Raw genomic sequence first — 16,883 nt, 5'->3', positions numbered from 1 at the left:
AAGGCCTTAGATGCATGAAGAACCTAAGAAGAGCCACGCTAAGTCAGACCACAGATCTAGCTAGCCCAGTATGCTCTTTCCAACAGGGGTTGGCTGCCTGCTTGCATAAAAACCCAGAAGGGACACGGGTGGCGCTGTGGGTTAAACCACAGAGCCTAGGACTTGCCAATCAGAAGGTCAGCAGTTCGAATCCCCGCGACAGGGTGAGCTTCCGTTGCTCGGTCCCTGCTCCTGCCAACCTAGCAGTTCGAAAGCACGTCAAAGTGCAAGTAGATAGATAGGTACCACTCCGGCGGGAAGGTAAACGGCATTTCCGTGCGCTGCTCTGGTTCACCAGAAGTGGCTTAGTCATGCTGGCCACATGACCCGGAAGCTGTACGTCGGCTCCCTCGGCCAATAAAGCGAGATGAGCGTCGCAACCCCAGAGTCGGTCACGACTGGACCTAATGGTCAGGGGTCCCTAGACCATTACCTTTGAGGCATAGCAGCAGTAGTCCTGTTGCTATGGCCACAGCATCTCATGTTCAGAAGCAGACTGAATAGATGGAGGCTCCGTTTAGCTCTCCCGGCACGATAGGCAAAGCATCTCATAACTTTACCCTTGATTTGTGGCACCCTTTGCCACCGCTGCTGTAAATAAGGAAGTGCACCACCAGCAAAATAGGGAGATAGCCACCAAGATCTTTGCTGAGCACCCCAACCAGCGGCAGCTTGTGGTGGAGGGAGCTATTGATGGCTAGTAGCCGTGATGGCTGGGCTCTGCCTCCAGGGTTGGAGGCAGCAATGCTTCTGAATACAAGTTGCTGGAAACCGCAGGAGGGGAGAAGAGAGCTCTTGCGCTGGCCTTCTTGCAGGTTTTCCACATGCACCTGGTCGGCCACTGGGAGAGCAGGATGCTGGTCTAGGTGGGCCATAACACTGGTCTTGAAAGACCTACATTGGCTCCTAGTACGTTTCCGAGCACAGTTCAACGTGTTGGTGTTGACCTTCAAAGCCCTAAAAAGCCTTGGCCCAGTAGACCTGAAGGAGCATCTTCACCCCCATCGTTCAGCCCAGACACTGAGGTCCAGCGCCGAGGGCCTCCTGGCAGTTCCCTCGCTGAGAGAAGTGAGGTTACGGGGAACCAGGCAGAGGGCCTTCTCGGTGGTGGCACCTGCCCTTTGGAACACCCTCCCACCAGATGTCAAAGAGAAAAATAACTACCAAACTTTTAGACATCTGAAGGCAGACCTTTTCAGGGACGTTTTTAATGTGTGACACTCTGATGTATTTTTAATCTTTGTTGGAAGCTGCCCAGAGTGGCTGGGAAAACCAAGCCAGATAGGCGGGGTACGAATAATAAATTTATTTATTATTATTATTATTATTATTATTATTATTATTATTATCCAGCAGGCTCTTCTGTTCTTAAACTGCATGCATGAGGACCATGGTTGGCTCTGTGCTCAGTTTGGTTTCTCACGCTCGATTTTGACTGTTTCAGGTGCGAGCTGCCCCTCCCCCTCCCACGCAGCATCGCAGGCCGACAGAGAAGATTGAGGATGTTGAAATCACCTTGGTGTGACCAGCGGGGACGAATTGCGCAGTAGTGCTACAATCAAGGCCAAATGTTGGCGATGTTTGGTCAGCTCTCATTCTTGGGCACCTTTGCATGATGATGATGATGATGGAAGAGACTTTTTTTAAAAAGACTTGAGGAGAAGCGGGAGGATTCTCCGGGGCCACTGACGTGGCGGTGGCCCCTTCTTCCCACGGTCATTAATATTTTGTGCCTTTTAATTTGTTGCTGTTTGGTTCCACTTTATATATCTGCCATCCTTACTCCTTTAGCACAAAAAGCAAGCAGAGGAACGCCTTTGCAGCTGAAAAGCTGGCCGTCTCAGTTTCCGGCGGAGGCTTCTGGGAGCGCCCCATTCCGTGCTGCTTACAGCCGGTCTACAGATCGCAGCTTCCCTTGCGGCAACCGTTCTGCAGGTTGACTCTTCCCCATAACTGCTGCAGCGTGTAGCACCACGAATTAAGGTCCCCTTCCTCGTCGCATCAGACACCTTGAGACCTCTTGACGAGGGAAATGGGGGCGATTTTAAGCAGTGCTTGCGAGCTGCGGCAGGAACAGAAAGTCACTGCAGGACTACATTTCTGCAAGGTGGAAGCAGGGCATGTAGGCCAGCCCATAGTCTTGCATACATAAACCATGTGCATTAGTACAGTATATTACTGTTGCCATAGGAATGTGTCAAAAAAAAAATTCTTTTTTCCTATTCAAGTAGCGTTACTTATCTGATTAGGTTTATTAATCAGAATGTATGGGCTAGAGGAGGGGATGCACACAAGTGTAAGTTAATGGAGAGGCTGGCTCCTCTCTCCCCCCTCCTCTCTCTTTCTCTCCCCTGCCCCGAACAAAAGATGAAACAAACAAAAAAAAAACCCCAATCCTACATCTAAAGAAAAGCACTGCAGATCCTATTGGGGTTAATTACTTCCGCGCGCACCTCTTTCCGTAATTAACCGCGAAACCCCAGCGCTGAACATTCCTTTTGTATTGATATTTATGCGGTGCATTTAGTAATAGAGTATCTACTACTACAGAAATGCTGACTTAGTAGCAACGACATGTTTTTCTTAGGGTAAAACTGAATAAGCAGGATTCTCACCGTAGAGCTGGAACTAGCTGTTCATTTCCTCTTTGAGAGGGTTTCCCCCACCCACCCAAACCCACCGCCCTCCCCTCCTTGTGTACTTGTGTCTCTCCTGGTCCCAGTCCTTGCTCTGTAGTTTGCTCTCTTGACATTAGCAGTATCCTTTGGACACTGGAACATCTGGCTAGAGTGAAGAAGTTTTAAATGTTTAGAATATTGACGTGTGGTGTCTAGCTTTAGCTTTGGGTAGTGCTAGCTCAGAACGCCGCGCCAAGCCCAACGGCCAGCCTCAGACCCAGGGGGCAGCGGCGATGTCGGCTGGATGGAGACGGACAGCCCTTTGATTTCTCCTCCTCACCCCCAACGGCGTTGAAAGAGGCCCAGCGGCGCCGTTGCCGCCTCCCGCCTGCAGCACTCGTTTTGCTTGTCCAGCTCTCGCCTCTGTTCCAAAAGGCTTTCGAATAATCTCCCCACCCCCAGCCAGCTCTGCAAAAAAATCTGAAAAACCTCCTTGGCAGAGGAAATGGCACCGGGTCAAAAGAAATCGAAAACAAGGCCTCCGTCTTGCCTCTCTCTCTCTCTCTCCCCCCGCACTTGGGACTTGGGGCAGGGGAATGGCAACCTTGCCCTCCCCAAATCAAGCTCAAAAATCCATCCCTGGGGTCTTGCCATCTCCGTCACCCCACTTTTGAGGGCGGAGAGCGGAAAGTAGATGTTCTTGGGCGTGGCGGAGAGGCCCCTTCCAAACCCCGGTTTCTCTGAGCGAAAGCCGCTTGCGACTTACAAGAGAGGTGGTCGTTTTGTAGTTGAATAACAGTCAAATAAGGGGGAGGAAAAGTATTTCGGGTGGAATTAGTCTCTGAGGGGCAATACTCAAGAGGGAAAAGGAAGAAGGGGCAACCATTTGAATCAAATTCCATCCCAAGTCGTTTCCAACCAAAGGGCTGGGATATATATATTTTTTTTAAAAAACCACCTACAGAAATGTTCTTGGAGCTGAAACGTCAGTCCTGTCGAAAGAGCTCTTGTATGTTCATTCTCCAACCAACCACCCCAGACCCCTGCAAAGCGAGTAAAACCTAGAATCCGTTTCCGCACTTTGTTGCCTAATGGAGTACATCTTCCTTTTTTTTTCTCTTCCTTTTTTAATTCCGTGGCTGCATTTCGTGAAACCGTTTGGCGAGATTTTCATCTTAAAACTTTGCACAAATAATCTTGGCTGGGTCTCTGGACATATGACTGTTTTTGCCAATTTTTTAATTTCCCTTTCGTTTGGTTGGCCTGAGCAAGGGAGGAGCTGTTTGAAGCCTAATAGCGCCTTCGGCAGTAATTGCCAAATATCTGGCAGATTTCCTGTGAAGAATTTTTGGGGGGAGGGGGTGGGGGGTTGCAGGGGGGTGCTAATTCTGTCCTGTTGATCTGTTTGAGGTCTTTTAAAAAAAATGTTTATCAAACTTATTCTTAAGTTTTTTTAAAAAAACAACACAAATCCAATTTTTTAAAGAGCTGTACTGCATACATTTTAAAATGCTTCATGAAAAACGTTGCCAATAATATCAACATGTTCCATTTGGTTGGCCAGTTTCCCCGCATATTTTTTTGTGTGTGTTACCCAGACTCTCAAAATTCAGAAAGTGTTATTTAAAAAAAAATCTTCTTAGTTATATTTTAAAAATATTTTCTGTAAGAGCTGCTAATTTTTATTTAAAAAATAAAAGTTGTAAAAATACACCTCCTTTTTAAACTTCATACAGGGCATGCAATAGAACATATCACTGTGTACACCGACAGTACACTTGAAAGCAGAACTTTGAATGCTTTCTTTATATTGGCTGTAAAACTTTGTATTTATTATGTATAAAATGTTGAATAATAAAAAGTGGCTTTAAATCATGGGGTGTGGCTTAGTGCATATTGAATGCTGAGGCATTGCCTTTCATCAAGCTTGAACAAGTGGGGCACTTTTATAAAGGGATTTAGGGTGGTGCTGTGGGTTAAACCACAGAGCCTAGGACTTGCTAATCAGAAGGTCGGCGGTTCGAATCCCCGCGATGGGGTGAGCTCCCGTTGCTCGGTCCCTGCTCCTGCCAACCTAGCAGTTTGAAAGCACGTCAAAGTGCAAGTAGATAAATAGCTAACGCTCTGCCGGGAAGGTAAACGGCGTTTCCATGTGCTGCTCTGGTTCGCCAGAAGCGGCTTAGTCATGCTGGCCACATGACCCGGAAGCTGTACGCCGGCTCCCTCGGCCAATAAAGCGATATGAGCGCCGCAACCCCAGAGTCGGTCACGACTGGACCTAATGGTCAGGGGTCCCTTTACCTTTACCTATAAACCTGAATGTCGGCAGCTGTCTTACCCTGAATCGGACCTTTGGCCCATCTCAGTTCAGTATTGCCTTGACTGATCGGCATTGGCTCTCCAGGGTCTCGGACAGAGGCTCTTGGGGTGACTTACAGATCAATACGATCAAGAATCGTAGAGGCAGGAAGCATCTTGAGAGTCATCTAGTAAAAACAAAACCATCAACCAAAGCAATGTCCAGTTCTTCCACTTCATCATCCATACATTTCAATCTCACACATACACACACGCTTGTTTGATATACATCCTCAATATTACAATGCTCATAGAATTTTAGGAAGGACGCGGGTGGCGCTGTGGGTTAAATCACAGAGCCTAGGGCTTGCCGATTAGAAGGTCGGTGGTTCGAATCCCCGTGACGGGGTGAGCTCCCGTTGCTCGGTCCCTGCTCCTGCCAACCTAGCAGTTCGAAAGCACAAAGTGCAAGTAGATAAATAGGTACCGCTCCAGCGGGAAGGTAAACGGCATTTCTGTATCTGCTGCTCTGGTTCGCCAGAAGTGGCTTAGTCATGCCAGCCACATGACCCGGAAGCAGCACGTTTAAGTGAGCAAGGTCCCAACCAAAGAGAACTAGCAACTTCAATTGACAGAATGTGTGCAACTTGCAGATTTAACGTCTAGAATAGGCCTAGGGAAACTCGGCCCTCCGGATGTTTTTGGGACTACAATTCCCATCATCCCTGACCACTGGTCCTGTTAGCTAGGGATGATGGGAGTTGGAGTCCCAAAACAGCTGGAGGGCCCAGTTTGCCTATGCCTGATCTAGAATAAGATAGCAAGAAAAACATACGTTTAAGGAAGATTGGAAAACATCGAAAATATACGGCTGAAAACGCTGGCAGCACTAAGATAAGTAATTTTTGATGGATGTAGAAGTGGGAAATTGATTTGAATGGTCACAGTAAAATATGAAGGGATGTATGCTATGTAAAATGAACCATGGAAAGAGAAGAAGGGGGAAGCCATTGGATATTTTAAAGTTCTTAAAACGTTTATTTGAAATTGTAAAACAGAAAATTTAATAAAAATTACCATCATTGAAATAGCACGGGTACAATTCAGGCATTGTTACACGTGGAAAACCTGGACCGATGAGCTGAGTAAAGAGACCAAAATGGCTGGGGAGGGGGGAAGAGCACATAGTGTGGGGCAGACCCTAATATTTGTTTGTTTGTTTATACCCTGGCCAGAGCCGGGCTCAGGGCAGCTAATACTAGTAAAATTACAATAAAAACATGGGGGGGGGGGAAACCCCAATTTAAAATACAGGTTAAAATACAATTTAATATGCAGCCTGGAGGTGCATGTTGCGTGGATCACTGTGGCCAGATCAGGGCACTGGGGGATATGGCAGATGAGCTGCTTTTCCTGCATGGTAAGAATTGTGCAGTTTGGAAACTGGCAAAATTGGGTATAAATCTTACAGGACACTGCAAAATGACTGTGTGAAAGAGAGAGATCTTTGCCTGTTATCTACACAGCAGGAACCGTGAGATGCTGAAGATGTGTTTGCAAAGGTGAGCTGCTCCTACCAGTCCCCAGCATTAAACCCATTATATCCCTGCCTTAAACAAAGGCCTTCTGCTTCCATAAGCTGATTGTTCATAGAACTGTAGAGCTGGAACGGACCCCAATAGTCATCTAGTTAATGGGTAGGCAAACTAAGGCCCGGGGGCCGGATCCAGCCCAATCGCCTTCTCAACCCGGCCCAGGAATCAGCATGTTTTCACATTAGTAGAATGTGTGCTTTTATTTAAAATGCAGCTCTGGGTTATTTGTGGGGCATAGGAATTCATTCATTTTTATTTTTATTTTCAAAATATAATCCGGCCCCCCACAAGCTCTGAGGGACAGCGGACCGGCCCCCTGCTGAAAAAGTTTGCTGACCCCTGATCTAGTTAGTACAACCCCTTGCAAGGCAGGGATGTCAACATTCAGCCCCCCATCCAAACTGAAACCATACCGGACACTGCTTTGCTCTGCAAATGTGCTAGCAGTTTTATTCCACCACCCATCAGCAGATTGAACTTTGTTAAACTTCAGTAGGAACAGAGCGGCGATGTGCAGACACACATTTTTGGCCGATTAGGGAGAATTTGCGCTAATTAATCAAGGGGGAAGGAACGGAGGAGGAGGCATCTGGGACTAACTGCAAGCCTTAACAAGTATTAATTGCTTCTTTTAAAATCTTCTGAACTAGCCAGGTAAAAATCAATGGCAAGGATCCAATTAAAAAATTGTTCTGAGCCCGAGGATTAATTTCATTCTGAGGCATCAAGTGTATTGAATTTTCCCAAAAGCGGGAAAATGTTTTATTTGGTGAACAGAAGCAAAGTTGCCATTTTAGGTGGTGTTCTTTCCCCTGGCTGAAGTTTACTTTCAGAAGGTTTAATAATAAAAGTGGGGTTCTTTCCTTAGAGACGCTTGCTATAATCCCCTAAAACTCTGTTCATATGTTTGATTGTGCAGCCATTGCAAAGCAAGAGACATAAAACAAAACACGTTGCATAGTTAAAGTAATTATTAAAACTATAATTCATTCATTCATTCAATTTATATTTTTTATAATATAACTTATCACTTATACAATCTTTTTAGACTTCCATCAGCACCTCTGATGACCCACCATTTTAACCACTTCTTATGCATTTCTTAACTTTATATTTCCTTTACATCTCTTAACAAATCATCCTCCTCCTTGTCCATTTTTGCAATACTTCCAATAATACTCCTCACAAAACTTGCAAACCTACAAACGTCGTCTGGTCTTCACAAATACTTTTCAAATAGTCCATAAATTTATTCCAGTCTTCCGTGAATTTCTGGTCTTGCCGGTTTCGAATCCTTCCTGTTAGTTTATCTAGTTCTGCATAGTCCATTAACTTCATCCTCCATTCTTCAATCGTCGGTAACTCTTCTTGCTTCCATTTTTGGGCCAATAATATTCTTGCTGCTGTTATTGCATATAAAAAGAGCTTACATTCCTTTCTATTTATGTCACTCCCCACAATGCCCAATAAAAATGCTTCTGGTTTCTTTATAAATGTATATTTCAACATTTTTTTCAACTCATTACATATCATCTCCCAGAAGCATTTCACCTTTTTACATTCCCACCACATGTGATTAAATGTTCCCTCTTTTTCTTTACATTTACATTCATTCAATTTATATGCCGCCCTTTAAGCAAAAGATCCCAGGGCAGTGTGCAACATTAGAAACACAGTACAAAACATCAGTGATAAAAATATAATAAAAACATAGTAAAAAGTATACAGACTGACAGCCTAACAATAAAATAGTCATCATAATGGCAGCCCATTCCCCCCCCCCCGCCTTTAAAGGCCATAGATTATTTAACAGTCATAGGCCTGGGCAAAGAGGAATGTTTTCACCTGGCGCGGGGAGCCACTACCGAAAAGGCCTGTTCTCTTGTACGAACTAGACATTCTGTCCAATTAAAAATTTGCTCCACTGAAGGATTTAACTCACCATCCCTGCAAACCTTTCCATTTTAATTTGCCACTCTTGAAAGCAAAACAGGCCACCTTTTGAGAAACACTAGTGCTCCCTATTTAAAGTACCAAATCGATCTGTCAGATGAGATATTGCTGGAGAAAATAAGAAAATATTCCTTTATGCCATGGGAGCAGCGAGAACACCAATTGCCAAGAATTGGGAAAAATAAATAATCCTGACCAAAAAAAAATGGCAAGACAAATTATTTGATTATCGTATTTTTTGCTCTATAAGACTCACTTTTTCCCTCCTAAAAAGTAAGGGGAAATGTGTGTGCGTCTTATGGAGCGAATGCAGGCTGCGCAGCTATCCCAGAAGCCAGAACAGCAAGAGGGATTGCTGCTTTCACTGCGCAGCGATCCCTCTTGCTGTTCTGACTTCTGAGATTCAGAATATTTTTTTTCTTGTTTTCCTCCTCCAAAAACTAGGTGCGTCTTGTGGTCTGGTGCATCTTATAGAGCGAAAAATACGGTATATTGAATTGGCCAGATTGACAGAGGCAATCAGGGGTCAAACCAAGCAAAAATTCCAAAAAGAATGGGTAAAATACAGAGACTGTCTTAAGAAGTAGTCCTCTCAAATTAATACTTGGACTTGTTTCCATTAACGTCTACAAAATAATTAAGTTAAAAACAGAAAGAAAAAGGTAATGAGGAACTAAAAAGGAGACAGTTTACCAAAAACGATAAAAGAACCGTGTTGAGGATGAAGTAAGTCAATTGGAAGAAAAGAACTGAAATGTGTGTGTGTGTGTAATTGACAATTACAGTATAGGGATGCGAGTGGTGCTATGGGTTAAACCACAGAGCCTAGGACTTGCCGATCGGAGGGTCGGGGGTTCAAATCCCCGCGACAGGGTGAGCTCCCGTTGCTCGGTCCCAGCTCCTGCCAACCTAGCAGTTCGAAAGCACGTCAAAGTGCAAGTAGATAAATAGGTACCACTCTGGCGGGAAGGAAAACGGTGTTTCTGTGCGCTGCTCTGGTTGGCCAGAAGCGGCTTAGTTCTGCTGGCCACATGACCCGGAAGCTGTACACCGGCTCCCTCGGCCAGTAAAGCGAGATGAGTGCCGCAACCCCAGAGTCGGCCACGACTAGACCCAATGGTCAGCGGTCCCTTTACCCTTTACCTTTGTATAAGTTTTCGTACGTAATCATGTTTTATTTGTACTTTTTTTGTTTTGTGTCTTCTTCTTGTTTGGGAAGAAGAAAGAGTCGCTACCAGAGAGGAATGGCAAACCAAGCTCCTGGACTACGCCGAAATGGCAAAACTGACCAGAAAGCTCAGGAGCCGAGAAGACAAAGACTTTACGAAAGAATGGGAGAAATTTATAATTTATTTAGGAGACCACAGTCAGCAGATGAACACCTTAGCAGGATTTTAATGACACTTGTAACGTAGCAAATATCATGGACGTTATGGAGAGATATTTAAAAATGGATTATGAAATAATATGCAGTGGAAAATGTTGACAATAAGTCCCATGGAGAGGATAGTGGGAAGCATGGAGATTCAGAGAAATCTATCTGTGGGACTGAATGTAGGTATGTTTGTATATATTTAAGGATTGTATGAAATGTATGTTTGTATGCTTGTATATTCACAATATGTGTGTATTAATGCTGAATTATTTTAACAATAAAAACTTTTCAAAATTGAAAAAATCTATCTTAATGTGAATATTTACTTGGTATTGTTATAATAGGAGGAAAACAAGGGGAAAAAAATATTCTGAATCTCAGAAGCCAGAACAGCAAGAGGGATCGCTGCGCAGTGAAAGCAGCAATCCCTCTTGCTGTTCTGGCTTCTGGGATAGCTGCGCAGCCTGCATTCGCTCCATAAGACGCACACACATTTCCCTTTACTTTTTAGGAGGGAAAAAGTGAGTCTTATGGAGCAAAAAATACGGTAATCTGTTTGTGGCATCATGCTAGTCCTGCATACCCAAAGCTATTTCCAAACACCTCTATGAAAAATGGGAAAATCCACCCTCAGAACAACCAGCAAAACCCAAATTATTTGACTGCTGCTATTTTGCTAAAGAGGAACTTCTCTTTTTTTAATGCTCAAAGTCTGGAGGACAAAAGACCTCGGAAGGGCAAGAACTCACCTTGTTCCCACAAGCTGCGGAAGGCTTCAGAGTCCGTCCTCAGAGCTATTTCTGGAGCTTTTACAAACCCCAGAAGGGCTGGAACAACGAAGAGGGTTATAAACCAAAAGAAAGCAGGCGTGCTAAAACACCGGGTGATTAATGCCTGTGGTCCGAAATGCTAAATTGCTGCCTCCCCAGAATTACTTTTGCATTACCAAATGCAAAGTTAGCTGTTTATTTAAAAGGATTTGCTTTACTCAAATGCTGTCCATTACAGGAGACCAAAAAGTAGTGAGCACTTGCAGGATCAATAGAAAGCACTTTATAAATTTGAGGCTGGATCCCCAATAAAACCACGGTTTTTCTTTAAAAAGCAAACAAACCACCACTGCTGCAATGTGTAATCAATTAACTGGTTGTTTTTAAAATTAAAACTGATCAATTTCAATATATATATATTTTGAAAAGCATCTCCGATTAGTTGGGCAGCAGATAACTCTGTGTCTGCATTTCTGAGCAACTTACTATTAAAAATATCTAAGTAGTATACAAAAATCGTGATTTTTTTGGGAATATTTATTTTTAAATCTTATTATGATTTATGTGGAAATCGTTAAATTTTTGTACTTTTTGATGTATTTTACCAATTTTTTATGGCTGCTTTTGTAATGGTGTAATTTATTTCCACGTTGTAAGCTGCTTTGACATGTTTTTTGTGGTATAACCAGCCTCATCTAACCAACATGCTTAAGTCTAATTAATGCATGAAGGGGTTAAAGCCACAGAGTAAGCTGTCCTGCCAGGCTTGGCTAGGTCACACACCCCCTCACCTTGCGAGGAAGATAAAAAGTCTATGGTTATACTTTCAGTCTGCCAGAGAATTTCAGAAGGTGAAGAGGCTTTGAGCTGATTGCTGCAGCTCAGACTGCATGACTTTCACAAGCCACTCTTGAGTTCCTATACCAATAATTTAGGAAACTAAACCAAGTTTTACGGCCTGTGTTTTCTGACTGATGTGTGGAAAAGCGCATGAACCTGACCTTTGAAGCGTTTGTAAGTAAATCAAATAACTTAGCAAATGTGTGGTCTTTTTCTGTGGTAAGGAAAGAGGGGAACTTTGGAAGGTACTTGGTCATATTTTAAAAGTCTAACAGCCTGTATTTCCATGTTTTATTTTGTTGCATATTTTGTGATTCTACATCTCTTCGGCGGTTCTCTCACTAAAAACTTGGATCCTGGCATCCAGGAATTCTCCTTTTAGGCCTATTTTCCCCCCTTGCCACCAATAGTTTTAAGAATGGAAGGGCGGCTTGCAAATAAAATGACGGTGTTGTTGATCTCCAGGAAGCTGGGGGAAGGATCCAGGTACGAACAGGAGGAAAGTTGTTGTCTTTTTGCAAACAAGAGATTTGCTTCCCCAGCAGCACTTCACTCCAAAGAGGTTGTTTTCTTTTTCTCTTTTTTAATTTTAATGCACCACTAAATTATTGAAGTGACGGGTGTGTAAACATAGGAAAGGAAGAGGACAGAAAGAACAAGGAGCGATTTAGTCTGCATTTGTTCCGCTCTTTACACTTTAATGAAGCGGCTGCATTTAGCATTCGCCTGGGTTAACCCAAGGACTGGAAAGCAGGGAGTGTTGCTCCCTTTGAGGACAGCTGAGTGGGGGTTCAGAAGCATGGCAAACAGGTTTCTTCTATTTGTCCCCGTGTCTAACGCTAATACTCCCAGGAACCTCACCAAAATGCTGGAGAGGAACTTAATTAATTCTGAAGGTCCGTTCTTAACCTGAAACTGTTCTTAACCTGAGGTACCACTTTAGCTAATGGGGCCTCCCACTGCTGCCGTGCGATTGCTGTTCTCATCCTGAAGCAAAGTTCTTAACCCAAGGTACTATTTCTGGGTTAGCGGAGTCTGTAACCTGAAGCGTCTGTAACCTGAGGTAACACTGTACGTAAATTCGGAACTGAGCTTCATGCAGACGCAGTCTCTGATTGCTTGGGGAAAGCCCTGGAAAGTAGGGGGGACTTGGGCAGCTGTGGGGCGGTGTAAACCTTCATGCTTCATGGGGGCAAGACTTGCTGGCGATGAGTTGCTGTGCTCATTAGGTCTGGCATTTCTGCTCAGACCATTTTGGCTAATGAAGAGTTAACTCCCATTGCTCAGTGTGATTTATTGCTGGCTCACTCCTGACCCTAAGTGTGGCTTCCTGTGTTCCTATGTGCTGGGAGATTCAAGTAAGAAACTGGAGGTTAGAGGGATGGCAAGTCCCACGCGTCTATCCCTTATTCCTCCTAAAATCCGAGTCTAATCGAGTATGCACTAGTACAGTGGTACCTCAGGTTAAGTACTTAATTCGTTCTGGAGGTCCGTTCTTAACCTGAAACTGTTCTTAACCTGAAGCACCACTTTAGCTAATGGGGCCACCGCACCGCCGGAGCACGATTTCTGTTCTCATCCTGAATCAAAGTTCTTAACCCGAGGTCATATTTCTGGGTTAGCGGAGTCTGTAACCTGAAGCGTATGTAACCTGAGGTACCACTGTACAAGTTTTTTTTCCCAGTGAACCTGCTGCCTCTGAAGCCAAGAGGCAGGTTGGCAAGTGTGATGCAACAGCAAGAATTATGACCCCTTGTCATTTCTGCGGAAGGGAACATTTCTGCTGCAGATGGTCTGGGCAGATAGGCAGCCTGGCCGTTGAGACGCAGAGGCGCTTTGCCAGATGAGGTTGTTTCCAAGAAGGAATAATAATAATAAAAGACATGCCACATATATATAGTCAAGAGTCAGCATCCGCCGAATGTTCGCATGATTTAGGAGGAAGCAGAAAAGCAGGTTGCTTAAAAAGCAGAACAAGTTATAAACTGAAACGTTGGCAGAAACAAAAAAGGCGATGATAGGATGTCCGGCCTGGAGGACAGATGTGACTCTATGAATTTCCAGAAAGGGCAGCTGTGTCATCTCCTTGTGGAGAAAACATCTAAGAGTCTTGTGCCATCTCAAAGATCAACAAATTGGTGGCTGCATAATAAGCTTTTCTGCACTCGAGCCCACTATGGTCAGATGCAGGAGGAAGTTAAATCATGGCTGGCCTTTATTCCAAGGGTGGAGGAAAGAATCACATGGTGGGAGTTGAATGGCAATGAGATGCAAAAGTTACACTCCGTGATCATTAGAGCTAAAGTGAATCAGAATCGGAAGAATCTTTATTTGCATCAGTCACTGTTGTTGTTCAGTCGTTTAGTTGTGTCCGACTCTTTGTGACCCCCTGGACCAGAGCACACGAGGCACTCCTGTCTTCCACTGCCTCCCACAGTTTGGTCAAACTCATGCTGGTAGCTTCGAGAACACTGTCCCACCATCTCGTCCTCTGTCGTCCCCTTCTCCTTGCGCCCTCCATCTTTCCCAACATCAGGTTCTTTTCCAGAGAGTCTTCTCTTCTCATGAGGTGGCCAAAGTATTGGAGCCTCAGCTTCAGGATCTGTCCTTCCAGTGAGCACTCAGGGCTGATTTCCTTCAGAATGGATCGGTTTGATCTTCTTGCAGTCCATGGGACTCTCAAGAGTCTCCTCCAGCACCAGAATTCAAAAGCATCCATTCTTCGGCGATCAGCCTTCTTTTGGGTCCAGCTCTCGCTTCCATACATCACTACTGGGAAAACCAGAGCTTTAACTATACGGACCTTTGTCAGCAAGGTGATGCCTCTGCTTTTTAAGATGCTGTCTAGGTTTGTCATCACTTTTCTCCCAAAGAGCAAATATCTTTTAATTTTGTGACTACTGTCACCATCTGCAGTGATCATGGAGCCCAAGAAAGTAAAATCTCTCGCTGCCTCCATTTCTTCCCCTTCTATTTGCCAGGAGGTGATGGGACCAGTGGCCATGATCTTCGTTTTTTTGATGTTGAGCTTCAGACCATATTTTGCGCTCTCCTCTTTCACCCTCATTAAAAGGTTCTTTAATTCCTCCTCACTTTCTGCCATCAAGGTTGTGTCATCTGCATATCTGAGGTTGTTGATGTTTCTTCCGGCAATCTTAATTCTGGCTTGGGATTCATCCAGCCCAGCCTTTTGCATGATGAATTCTGCATATAGAAGAAGAAGAAGAGTTTGGATTTGATATCCCGCCTTTCACTCCCTTTTTAAGGAGTCTCAAAGCGGCTAACATTCTCCTTTCCCTTCCTCCCCCACAACAAACACTCTGTGAGGTGAGTGGGGCTGAGAGACTTCAGAGAAGTGTGACTGGCCCAAGATCACCCAGCAGCTGCATGTGGAGGAGCGGAGACGCGAACCCGGTTCCCCAGATTAGAGACTACCGCTCTTAACCACTACACCAGACTGGCTTAAATAAGCAGGGAGACAATATACAGCCTTGCCGTACTCCTTTCCCAATTTTGAACTAATCAGCCACTAGCCATAGCAATAAAATAAAATACAATGTGCTGAAGTTAGAGGTAAAAGCTTAACTATACAAAATACTTTCTGGAGGTTTACATCAATAATCATGAACCTTATTCTAATTTTCCCTAATTTTTTTGATCTGCTAATGAGAAAGGACACAGCAGCAACAGTTGAGCAATCCAGCATGGATAGTAATAGAGGGGTAATAACCTCACTCCTCAAATCTTTATAAAGAGTGCAAGCTAGGAGCACGAGCCACAGACTTCAATACTGCCACCTCGACATGGGACATAACTGTTTTTCCAGCGGAATTTTTTGAAAGCACAATATATTTACGTAGCACATTTAATCTTGCGCAAGTGAAAGCACGTCGGTATTTTGAAATTTGCAAATAGGGTGGCAATGTATCAAAATGACTAGGTGGAAAACAATCATACCGTGGACAAAATTTCCTTATGGTGGCCAAATTATTCTGTCGCTCAATATCATATAGGTGCTGTCTAATTAAATTATTTAGAGCTAAAGCGTATGATGAGTTCCTGATTAGGTGTGGTGTAGTGGTTAAGAGTGGTAGACTTGTAATCTGGGGAACTGGGTTCGCGTCTCCGCTCCTCCACATGCAGCTGCTGGGTGACCTTGAGCCAGTCACACTTCTCTGAAGTCTCTCAGCCCCACTCACCTCACAGAGTGTTTGTTGTGGGGGAGGAAGGGAAAGGAGAATGTGAGCCGCTTTGAGACTCCTTCGGGTAGTGATAAAGCGGGATATCAAATCCAAACTCCTCCTCCTCCTCCTCCTCCTCCTCCTCCTCCTCCTCCTCCTCCTCCTCCTCCTCCTCCTCCTCTTCTTCTTCTTCTTCTTCTTCTTCTTCTTCTTCTTCTTCTTCTTCTAGATTCAAATCTGGGAAAATGTGAATGGCATGTTTCTCTATTTTCTGTGCTTATACAGTGGTACCTCAGGTTAAGTACTTAATTCGTTCTTGAGGTCCGTTCTTAATCCGAAACTGTTCTTAACCTGAAGCAACACTTTAGCAACATTCCTGCTGCCGTCGCGCCGCTGCTACACGATTTCTGTTCTCATCCTGAAGCAAAGTTCTTAACCCGAGGTATTATTTCTGGGTTAGCGGAGTCTGTAACCTGAAGCGTATGTAACCCGAGGTACCTCTGTACTGCATTTTTAAAGATTTGCTTTGAGAGTGTCTTTAAATAGAGTAGTTGCTTTGGGAGACGATCATCAGGCATCTGAACCACACGACCAGTCCAACGAAGTTGATGTTGAGGAATTGTTTTGAAGAAGGTGCTGTCGGGGATTGAACCCCAGGGACCTTCTGCATGCAGAGCAGGTGTCCTGCCAACTGAGCTGGGGGCGCTTCCTTTGAAAGCAAGAACCCTGCCTTCCCGGATGTGCTCAAACTGCTACAATCCACTACACGTAGCGGCTTTCTGCAGAGACCTCTTTCTCGGCAAACAAAGCTGGGTCTGTGTTGCAGCCGTCTTTGCTTTGGCAGCAGAGAAATCAAGGCAGCCTCGCATGAATATTCGCGTGGTCCACATAAGAAGGTCTGAAGGGGGACTGTGCTCTGCTTGTTTGCCCTTGCTGGGGACAGGATACGAGCCTGTAATTATCTGCGCTTTGTGTTTTTGCCTCCTTGACCTTCTCCTCTTGCTTCGGCCGCAGCCGACAACCAAGGAAAGCAGCCGTTTATTTACTATATACTGTATTCGTTGTTTATAAGAGAAGAGCCCGGTGGACTCTTGCTATGATTATTAACTCTCTACCCTTCAAACAGGGGTTATGAATGGAAATCTTCCCTTTTAGGAAGGCACAACTCCTCTCTCTCTCTCTCTCTCTCTCTCTCTCTCTCTCTCTCTCTCTCT

General features: G+C 44.5%; 1 protein-coding gene across 5 annotated transcripts in view; it reads left to right on the top strand.

The window, feature by feature from the left end:
• The window catches only part of FCHSD2 (FCH and double SH3 domains 2), a 140,529-nt gene extending 136,927 nt beyond the window's left edge, over window positions 1–3,602 (top strand). For all 5 annotated transcript variants that reach the window (XM_081909754.1, XM_081909753.1, XM_081909752.1 and 2 more), the window contains exon 20: window positions 1,484–3,602. In XM_081909754.1, the coding sequence (XP_081765880.1) occupies window positions 1,484–1,564 (81 nt within the window). In that variant the 3' untranslated portion in view covers window positions 1,565–3,602. The remainder of the gene's footprint in view (window positions 1–1,483) is intronic.
• Window positions 3,603–16,883: the final 13,281 nt, after the last annotated feature.

This window comes from Podarcis melisellensis, assembly GCF_964234715.1.
Source record: "Podarcis melisellensis genome assembly, chromosome: 4".
Classification (NCBI taxonomy): Eukaryota; Metazoa; Chordata; class Lepidosauria; order Squamata; family Lacertidae; genus Podarcis; species Podarcis melisellensis.
This window is presented reverse-complemented; position numbering and strand designations above follow the sequence as displayed.